Raw genomic sequence first — 12,062 nt, forward strand, 5'->3', positions numbered from 1 at the left:
CTCGTTTTTTAGATAGATTGGATAAATGCCTCGTTTTTTAGATAGATTGGATAAATGCCTCATCTTTTACTTTTACTATATTTTAAAAGATAATAGGAAAAGAGGACACAGTCTTAAAATTTGGAAAAAAAAGGTTAGACTCCAGTTAAGAGAGTTATACTTTATAAATGAAAAAACTACTTATGGGATGTGTTGCCTTCGGCAGTAGTGAAGACCTGCTCTTTACCGGAATTTAAGAAGGGAATCGATGATTTCCTGAAAATGAAAGGATGTTTTAGATTTTCTGAAGAGTGTACATGAAAGGACAACCTTGAAGGACCAAACTGTCTCGTGTCTTCCGTAGGTCATATTAGGTTAATTAATGAAACATACTTCCTATATTCTTAGTTGTGGGCGAAGAAAAAATTTAACCCGTTTTCACTTACTCATATTTTAAGTTTAAAATAAAACATATTAATTTATGAAGATATACTGCACCGTATACAGGAATTGATATAGAAAATATTTTAGTTTCAAATTTGTATTAGGAAAATAGGTATACATCACACTTAATATTATATTCCTGCTGACTGCTTTACACATCCTTTCAGCACACCAGGTGTCTAGCAAAGGGGAAGAAAACATCAAGGGTTCGCCACTTAAAAAAACCTATATTCAAATCCATTGGAAGCATAAAGGTTAAATAGGGCTTATCGAACACTTGTGAACCAAACTGCTAAAATTGTTTTTACATCATTGTACTTGATAAAATATATCCAGTACAGATATAATTTTTTCTACTCATTTTCCTCATACATTCTAGAATTGATAGAAGTACAGAGTATGAGCAAAATTATTCATAGCTTCACAATATTTAAAGCACCTTTCAAGTCGAACTCACCAAAACGAATCACCACAATATAGTGTCTAAAGGCTATGAAAGTACAACTCTTCTGATTTTGATTCCGTCACTTTCCTCTTCTGAAAAAGCTCGACTGATGCTTATCATGAAAACGTTGAGATAACTCTGTATTGGTATTGACTATACGAGGCCCGTACATAAATACACATTCGGTATCATTTCCACTGAGTATTCTAAGTGTTTATACTATTAAGCTGGTTTCAATTTAAAAAAAAAAAACTTACGCGCACTTTCTGCTCCATAAATCAAAAATCATGCCAGTTACAGTAACGACGACACTTTATAACCTGAGGAGGAAATTCGTGTGGTTTATCGTTTGAAGACGAGAAGATTACTTAGCTGAAGGATTATACCTAACATTACTTGAGACAAGGACTCTTTGAAGTGAGGTTTCTTAAATGTTTTTCAGGCGTTACATGATACATACACATTGCTGGATGTTGCACTAACTTAGAAGTTATTACTTAGTCTGAATTACATCATTCACTCACAACGCCAACCCAGTGGCACAACGGTATGTCTGTCTGCGGACTTACACCGCTAAAAACCGATACCCATTGTGTAGCTTTGTGTTTAAAATATACACTTAAGTAGATAACTATATATCGTACATAAATGTTTTCTTTTTTCAGTTAAATTAATCCTTTTCTTTAGGTAAAATTCTGTTACATTTCTGTGAAATGTTAGAATATAAAGTGACTTGACTGATTAACTAAAAATCGTCCATGTTATTTGATAACCAAATAATATAACATTATATTAAAACATTAATACTTGATAGATCTTCTTTATTAGATATTCCTGCTACAAATACCCAAACACTCCCACTGACTCTTATCATTAACACTGACAAAACGTGTCGTTTTTAGGTATAATAACGTACAAACAATACATTAGCTATCTTAAATGTAATTTCAGCAATATACTGGTTTATAGGAATGAGAATTTGGACTGAAAACCGAAATTATTTGTTTGTCTCGGGTATTCGCGCAAAGCTAGACAGTCTCTACTTGTGCTTGCCGTCCTTAATTTAGAATTAGTAGATTAGAGGAGATGTAATCAGTCAACAGCTCCCACCGCAAACTGTTGGGTTACTCTAATCGAATAGTTCACATAGTGGTAGAAGATCGTCATTCTTAGAGTACACACACTGCCTCAATATGCAGACATTCTTAGAGTACACACACTGCCTCAATATGCAGACATTCTTAGAGTACACACACTGCCTTTGCATATTGAGGCAGTGTGTGTACTCTAAGAATGTCTGCATATTGAGGCAGTGTGTGTACTCTAAGAATGTCTGCATATTGGACATTCTTAGAGTACATACACTGCCTCAATATGCAGACATTCTAGAGTACATACACTGCCTCAATATGCATACATTCTTAGAGTACACACACTGCCTCAATATGCAGACATTCTTAGAGTACACACACTGCCTCAATATGCAGAGCCCAATTTGCGGTAACGGGGCGCTGACCTTGGACACTCGAAATCACAGTCCAGCATGCTAACCACTTGTCCACGCCTAAACCAACAAAATATAATTCGTATTTACATACACGCTACTTGACGCTAAGTGATTGACTAAAACAAAGTTTTCTGTTTTTAAATAATGACGATGAAATCTATATACACGGATCACAAATCTTTGTTACTGTATATAGAAAGCTTCAATCGTATCCACGCAGAGGTCGCTATAAGTTGGCTGACATGAACAGTCTTCAGAGCAGACTGAGAGTCAGGATACGAACAACTCTGGTGATAACAACTTATACACATTAACTGTTAGTGATTTATTTCACTAGCACACGAGTATATAATAAACATGTTCTAACGCTTATGGCAAGTTTACACAGAAATGTATACCTCTGTGTTTCGATCATTGGCAAAATGTTCCATTCTCACGCTGGAAACAAAATGCGTACGTAGTCAGTAATCGATACCTGAAACACATTAAAGCGTACAAGCGTTTATCCATCAAGAAAAGCTAGAATTTATAATGCGTAAAAGTGATTATCTCTCATACATAGATTTTTCCACCAGTGAGTCGTGTCTTTTATCCTTATACACGATCAAACAAAACTTCTGTGGAATCTTATAAAGCTATTATCAAAAATAACCTTGTATTTAATAGAGTAAAATAGTGTGTTGCCCGTTTGAAATACTTCCAACGCAGCCTACTGGATATAATTTTATATTTAAAAGCCCATTCACCAAAAAAGGCACAATCTTTAGATATTTTGACAAACCTTTGAAAACTGTTTTATTGCTTTGTCTTCTTTGAATCTGTGACATTTATACAGATTGTAGATCGGTGTAAAAAATGAAGAGCGTATTAGGAAAATTTCTGATGCACCGTTTGGACATAGAAACATAACTATCTGAACTTGGGGCCTTTGCAAGGAAGTTGTCACTTTTTTTCAATATCCATGACCAGAAGGCGCTAGACAGTTATTAATGTACATTAGACCACATTATAGTGTAACAAGGCATTATACATTGTTTTGTGTCAAAAACATCAATATGTATGTCAGTATAAGTGTTTGTTTGTTTGTAATTAAGCACAAAGCTACACAATGGGCTATCTGTGCTCTGCCCACCACGGGTATCGAAACCCGGATTCTAGCGTTGTAAGTCCGCAGACATACCGCTGTGCCAATGGGGGGGCAATGTAAGTGCAGGGGGTAGCTTTATTACTGGGGTCTGGTAATAGAGAAACTGTACTGATAAGATAAATAAACGAAATCTGCGTAGTCGTCTTATGTACGCTACGAAACGGTTCATCAGTGCTAGTAGGAAACGACCAAATAGATCATCGTTGTGTACCTTGGCCACACCTCGACGTCTAACCCCAAGTGCTAACAAATAAGCAGTGTTCTTACTAACGCAAAATTCACATGACAGTATGGTGGTATTAGTGCAAACTTCCAAAGTTGTTTATACATTACTGGTACTAGTTTTAGGATGTGATATACACTGATAATAACTTTTTCCGTACCGCACAATCTGATCTTAATATATTTCCACAGATTTCCAAACAAGTGATAAAAGACGTTTGCTGCTTATGCTTACCAAACAGTTAGGTCACATAGTTCAATACCTCACAAACTTTTAGAAGTTTTTATTCACGTGTACAAGCAGCCTCGAATTACCCATGAAAGTTTATGGATCTTATCAATCACACCACGACCAAAACACGCTTTGATTTCTTCTTGATAAGGACCAGTATTTTTTTCGCCATACTGACCACCACATTACGGATGTCTAGTTCATTCTAGTGCAAACTCACCTGTATCTTCACAGTTCGAAATCTAAAGCATATTAATCAAATCAATCTACTTAATTGATGTGACACGTAGGCAGCTAGCAGCATACACTTGTCTTAATGATAAATCATCATATCTTACTGAATGGTCAGGATAATGAATTGGACTTGTTACAAGACTCCTCTGTTAACACAGTCTGACATGGCCTGGCGATTAAAGCGCTGGACTCGCGATCTAAGAATCGCGGGTTCGAAGCTCTGTTACCGAACATGCTCGCCCTTTCAGCAGTGGGGGTGTTATAATGTGACGGTCAATCCCACAAATCGTTGGTAAAAACGTAGCCCAAGAGCTGGTGGTGGGTGGTATTGACTAGCTGGCTTCCCTCTTGTCTATCACCGCTCAATTAGGGACAACTAGCACTGATAGCCTTCGTGTCGTTTTGCGCAAAATTAAAAATAAACCAAATAAACAAATCTGTTAACACTATTCAGACAGGAAATAAACTTATTTGTCATCACAAATTACCGAGTGAATTACGTAAATATTTAAAAATAATTACTATAGTACATGTTCAGGTGAGAGGAATTTGTAGTACACGTTTGCAGTCATCAAAGTTAAATAGTTAAAAGCATAACTGTTTAATCTTAAAAAACTAAATGAGATCATTCTCGTCTTTCATATATTTTCGGAAACGAATTATTTGATATTAACTCTTTTCTTTAAGTGGAAGATATGTTACTTTTAATTTATCTCATCCACACGTGTTCTTGTTCTCTGAACTTACGTATCATTTAAACTCAGCTTCTTTTATTCACACGTTTTATCTTAGACGTATACAGACAACTTCATGGTGTGAGCCAAAGCTTTGAAATAAATCACATCTGCAACTTAATTATTGCATAAACACGTGTAATACACACGTCCTGTAAGTTTGATCTGTAAAACTCAAACTACTTTGTAGTTGTAACAATGTAAAAGATTGGTTTATATGACTAGACGTTTAACTACAACGTTGATGAAACTTAATTAAAGCTTTTATACCTGTTAAATTATCAGCTTAGCTGGGAGTAGAAACATGTGTCACGTTTCGTGATTACATTAATTAGATTTGACTTTTGATTTCATTTTTTCTTCTGAAATTTTCCAGGTGCTCAACCATTTTGTTTTATAAATAATAATTGAACACAACAAAGCATAGTTTTCTCACTGGATAGACTTTCTCACGTGGATAACTTTAGATAATGCACCAGTTTCGTGGTTTAAGCTACATATATATCTGATGTATGTATTCCCAAGGTCTATAGGTATGTATGTGTATACATGAAAGTTTAAACACAATCCTAGGTGCGGAAGTAATTCTACCACACTTTAATTAAACTAAACGTTTAGGAAATCTGAAACTACCAAACAAAAGCAGAAACATTCACACTAATGGCTTGGAAAACAAACTGAACAATACACACACACACACACACACAAAATTATGTTGTACTCGAAAATTCACACAAACAAAACCATACTTGTATACAACAATATATTCACACAAAAATTACACATAAAAACACACAGTTATATCGCACTATGTACATGCATAATCATATACTTATGTTACAATATAAACACAATCACACAGCTATACCATAATATTCAAACATTGAACAGTATAAAAATGTACGCGTAAATACAGATTCATACACATTGCAATGAGCTATTGTAATAACGTTGGAATCCACGAACGTGATAGTAAAAAATCGCAGTATGCAAAGTTTACCGAACCGTTTTCAATCGAGACTAAAACACTACTTTGTCAGCACTCCATAAACGTATTCTTCGTTAAAATGCTTTTATTTTGACATACGATTCTCTTTTATGTACAGAAGATTGCTCATTATTTTTGGCTTTACAGTGTTCTAAAAGTGAAATACAAAAGTTACATTTCAAAGACGTAAATACTTAGTGGGTAATATTTGAACTGATAGTTGTTGTTTATGAAGACGTAAACATATTTCTAGTTCTGTTCATAAAACTCCATTTCGGCTAAAAATATGACTTTCTTAGCTTTACTTTTTAAATAGATAATATATATAACTGTTAACGGAAATGTTTGACCTTAATATGCACGTAGAGGTTATTCACGTATATAATACAGCTAAACCTGTTCCGAATAAATATTTCCAAAACATATTGTTGCGTTATTTAAGTCGCGAAGCTTAGATAAATTGATCAAAATGCCTTTCTCTTCTAAAGCTCATTCTAAGTATATATATGCTTATCTGTCGTGGTTTTGTATACGTGCAACAGAAGTCTGATTTGGCATGAGATTCTACAACAGTGTATAAAAGTCTTATTTTAACAGCCATACTTTGTCAGTATGTCATGAATGAGGTAATAGGCTATATTCATCGGAGAGTTCGTCTCTCATAAGGACGGGAAACGGTTTTACATAGCGTGACTCTCGAACTCAGCTTCTTGCACGCGATACAGCAAACTGCAGGCGGAACAAAAAGGCCTAGTTAGACACATCTTGAAAACGCGGTCCGGAGCGGTTGCATGCGAGCCATACCTAGAATAGTGATTCGTAAAAGGCGCTATTTCATATGAAAAATGATGGTGAGAACCTGTGCCGTAATATCAAACCACGATAATGAAACTTTACAGCTTTTATTATATATATATATATATAAACCTATTGGCTATAAGCCGAATAATGTTACATTCAACATATGTATATATCGAGGTTACATTTATTTTGATGTTAAGTTCCCTTGTATATGAAACGTGGAAATTTGTAGATTAGAGCATCTGCTAAAAATAACTGTTACTTCATTTTTTGCCCAATGTCCTTTAACCACAATTACATTTTTGTTTTCTAAATTGTGTCTAGTTAATTATGCAGTGATTTTAACAAAAGATCTTAGATATGTTCGGTTAAAAAAATAGTCTATAGTATATAATTACGCTTATAAACCTTTTGATTATGATCTAAGCCTCCTTCCGAATATAAAAACATGATAATTACGCAGCAATGGAAAAAAGAAACAAACGCATTAACAACTCGTGTGAGAGACTACATATTGCATTTGTGTTTAAATAGAAAAAAAAAATTAAAGAAAAGGGAAAAAGTAAAAACTTTAAAACACAGCATCCTGTGGACTCGAAAAATCTCTTTTTGTATATTTGACGTGTCCCTAAATAATTTATTGTGTATGATCATATATGGATCATATATCAAAATCATATATGGAACCAAAGAGGAATGCTTTCTCTATGCTTCTTGCAGATATTTTATGGTAACGATTATATATTGTTTAATACACAGATGGGAAAAAACGTATAAGAAGTATACAATAATTTAGTTTGAGCCGATTTACTGCTCAAGTTCTTTGTTATTCATCGCATTATTGTTATCATTCGTGAAAAATGCGTTCTATTTTTCATGCACTTTTTTTGAGTCCAATAAGGCTAGTCTGTTTTCATTGAAAATTATTAAAATTCATGTGCGGGCAATTAGCATTTTATAGAGGACTTATACACGCAAAAGTATATATACATTCCTTTACAAGAAACCAAGTAACAAACTATTTACCGCAAGTTGTAATGCTATAAATACAACTGCTAAGTAACGCAAATGAAACCAAAATGATGGCTTTAAAGGTGACTTCAAAATAAAACTACAGGTTTGTCATATGAAACTTCACAAAATACAACTAATTGTTACATTATCTATAGATTAAGGTGCATGAATCTCTCTCTCTCTGTATGTATATATATATATGAACATAATTAATAACACAAAATAAATACGTGCAATAATATATAAATAAACCTAAGATGGTAATTAAGTTGTACTATCTTATTCTCACGGTTACAGTCCTTAACAGAACAAGATGTAGTCGAATTGTACAGCATTCATAAGCCATCTCTCTCTGTATGTATATATATACGTTGAACATAATTAATAACACAAAAGAAATACGTGCAATAATATATAAATAAACCTAAGATGGTAATTAAGTTGTACTATCTTAGTCTCACAGGTACAGTCCTTAACAGAACAAGATGTAGTCGAATTGTACAGCATTCATAAGCCATCGCTCTCTCTCTCTCTCTCTATATATATATATATACCATTTAAGCGGCAATACAACAAGTCTGCGTATAAAATAGCTAAACATGTAACTTCCAACACAGTCTCATAAAATGTAGTAGCATTTAATTTATGATAGGTATTTTCAGGTTTTTTATATCTATAAACTTTATATAGTTGGTTAATAATATGTACTTTCCCGTTATCATTTCTGTTCATGTGTGTTATATTCTGTGTAGTGCAAAAATGAGCAATGTTTTGTTTATATATTTGAATAAATTTAAACTCATTTCCATACGTGAAAAGTTCACATACTACAGACAGCATATTTTTGTTGAATATTTAAACAGGTCTTTCTAGTATTACGATAGGTTTAGTTTGAATCTGCTCTGTAATGTAGATTTTAATAATGCTAGAAGGATTTCAATATAATATTTATATTTGAAACAAAGTCTAATCTTAATATTCTGCTGCACATTAACAACACACTATTTTGGCGCCATTTTCGTACTAAACAAATGTTACCAACACGTTCTCTAAGACAATAAAAAGAACTTAACATTTATTTAGCGAGCTTATTGTGACAGCCTCCGAGTTTGGTCAACATTACAATGTCTCATTACGCTACCACGTGCACGTGAAAAAATAAAATATAATAAATATAACATGAATATGCAAAACAAACATTTATATATTCATGACGTGTGTAACATTTTACCCATTCGTTCATCTGCACAATCTTAAGTTACACAAATAAATATATTTAAAGCTTCAAACTTTGATACGTGATTTCAGCGACGGTTATTTGGTCGGTCAACAGGTGGTTCTGTACGTAAGTAATGGTATTGTGTAGCCCCGTGGCTCATTCTAGTCACGATAGACAACGAAAGTTAAACTTCTGAAGTTTAACAGATAAAGCTAAGATCAATATACTCTGTTGATATTGTTTATTTTCAAATATATATATGATACTGTGATATTGGAAACATGACAATAATTAATGCCCTTTACATGTATGTAGGCCTATAAAATCCATAGGTTCATTTTGGTTTTTGAAATGTACTTTATAATAGCTTTACGTATTTCTGAGTCATGCGATATCTTTGAAGTGAAATTCTTAGCAATAACAAAAAATGTTGAAAGTGGACAGCGCCCAATATTTTTCGTTACATGATTAACACTATAAAGTGTTAGATATCTTATTATCCAGATATACAGCAGCCAAAGACTATTTTTGTGACGCGTCTAAAATCACTAAAACATAAAAGCTATAAGTTATGCTTACTTGTACGTTATCAAGTTCATAAATATTAGATTAAGATAATGCAAAATTAACAATCTCTGGGCCGAAAGTAATGTATTGTAAAGAGTTTCGAATATAATCTACAGTAAACTCATAGGTCTATGTATTACCTTTATATATACAATATTAGATTAATATAGGAAACATAAACATTAATTACTGCAAAAATGAAGAAAGGAATTTTTAGGATACACTCAAAAATTATTGTGTATTATATCATTTGTATCTTCACTAAATGTAAATTTTCAAAAGACTGGATTGGCTAAGTGGATCCGTTAGTTCCTCACTGCATTATTTGAGAAGTGTGGAAACCTCTGGTTAATCCAAACAATTTTATTAATAACTCCAACGTTTCAGAATTGCTTCACTATCTACATTGGAAATCCGTAACATTTTCCCTTTTTAAATAACTGTTATGATGCTATAATATGGTACTATAAAGCTATTATTTTTTTTATAGAATATTTACTTATTTATAGGTAACGTGTTTTAACTAGAATTCTTCAATTATGTATCATTGGATGCGCGGTTATTAAAGTGCCATAAAATCTCATATAATTCAGAAACATATTTTAGACATAACGGTGATTCGTATGACATGTTACTTCTGTAAGAAGGAAGTGTTAGTTTCACAGACCCTTCGGTATTAATATAAAAAAGTAAAAATTATACTAAAGACAGTTTAATAATGAACATTAATAAATGGTCATATATGTCAGGTTTCGACGAAGCTCACCTGTTCTTGGCGGCGGCAGCACGGTCCCTTTGCCGGCGGTTCTTGAACCAGTTTCCCACCTGGGTCGGAGTGAGACCAGTTGCTTGCGCTAGTTCGCGCTTTTTAGTCGGGTTTGGGTAGGGATCTTGTAAGTACCATTCTCGTAGAAGGCTTCTTGTGCGCTCCTTGAAACAATGAGTCTTCTGTTCTCCGTCCCAGATGGTCCGAGGTAAGGGAAACTTCTTCCGAACCCGATATTTGTCTACTGGACCTAGTGGCCGGCCACGGAGTTTCTCGGCCTCGTGGTAATGGGCCTCGAGCCACATGGCCTGCAGCTTGGCATGGGAATGCTTGGAGAAACGATGATTCTCCAGAATGTGATACAGCTCACGGAAGTTGCCCGTGTGGAAAGATACGAGCGCCCGGGCTCGGAGAACGGCTTCATTCTTGTTTAAGTCCGCACAATTAGGGTGAGCGACAGGTAGCGACCACAGGAAACGGCCCAACCGTTCAATGTCTCCACTTTCTTCAAGCGTCTCACATACAGCGGCCACCTGGCCCACGGTGAAGTTCAGGGTGGGGAGGATAAACATGGGGCTGTAGCCCGACAAGGGGACGGCGGCAGGCCCCATGCCCAGCGCCATTCGCTACAAGAGTTGAAGGATCACACTACAGATCAGGCTCCTCCGCAAGTTGCATACAGGGAATAAAGTGTCAGTGTCCGATAGCTCTCGAGCTGGACTCCCCTACCTCAGTGAGAAGTGGTGGGAATCCTGATCTCTTTTACGATTGCTTGTTCTCGTGCTTAGAACAACATTATTAGTGATAAACACAGGGGAGGAGCTGGCGCTATAGATAGGTGTCACATTTGATCAGGAGGTGCACTGCTAAATAGAGAGTTCATTTGCTGGCGTTTTCGCTTACGATAATAAACGAAGATTCTCATTGGCTGAGTTGCTATGGCGACCACGCCAATCAATGTTACAGATGCCAATCACACATAATAGTGATGAGCGCAGCCAGTACCAGATAGATTTCAGAAACGCGGTCGTGGCAGCAGTTCAGAGGTTCACAGTCTCAGTGCTACAAAGTAACTTAAGTTATTTCACGTCACTGTTCACATGATCCAACTCGAAAAGGAATGATAGTTCGCAAAGAAGCTCCAATGAAACATCTTTGTCGTTATGTCTATTTCAGCTCTTTAAAAAATTATCCAATGTTATCAAAAGTCAAGTTCTGAATAACAAGTGGGTCGTATCAAGAAAGTCTAAATAAAAGGTCTCTTCTCATATATGAACAAAAACACATAATAGAGAGTTAGTTCTAGTCGTTTACATATTCTTCGATAATGCTGAATTGATAAATATTTATTGACTGTATGTAGAATCGATTGGCTCAAACATATCACGTTTACTAACTATTTGTATATAAGTAACTAAATGAATATTCTGAGAGAACAATATGTCTCCAACCATTATTAGTCTCAAAGTGGGTTCCTCGTCATCCAATACGTCTGCATGATTTTTAAAATTTGCTATGAATTCAGTGAACGGAGTTATATGATATTAATAATTCTAAACAATGATAAGGTCTTTCTAAGAACGTTCATGTTCGTATACTTTTATAAACCGATTTGTAAAACTTCAACTAAAATGGTGAAGTTGTTATAGAGGTATTGTTAGAACATCACAAATTAATTCCGCTAATACAATAGCTATCCACCTTGTTTAGCGCCATCTGTTGACTATAAACAGAAACTACTCCAATGCAAGTGTTTTAGCTAA

At 34.7% G+C, this 12,062-nt stretch overlaps 1 protein-coding gene across 1 annotated transcript in view; it reads right to left on the reverse strand.

The window, feature by feature from the left end:
- The window catches only part of LOC106459146 (homeobox protein SIX6-like), a 36,496-nt gene extending 25,574 nt beyond the window's left edge, over positions 1–10,922 (reverse strand). The window contains exon 1 of the mRNA XM_013918740.1: positions 10,300–10,922. Coding sequence (XP_013774194.1) covers positions 10,300–10,922 — 623 coding nt within the window. The remainder of the gene's footprint in view (positions 1–10,299) is intronic.
- Positions 10,923–12,062: the final 1,140 nt, after the last annotated feature.

Source organism: Limulus polyphemus, unplaced genomic scaffold, assembly GCF_000517525.1.
Source record: "Limulus polyphemus unplaced genomic scaffold, Limulus_polyphemus-2.1.2 Scaffold567, whole genome shotgun sequence".
In the NCBI taxonomy this organism is placed as follows: domain Eukaryota; kingdom Metazoa; phylum Arthropoda; class Merostomata; order Xiphosura; family Limulidae; genus Limulus; species Limulus polyphemus.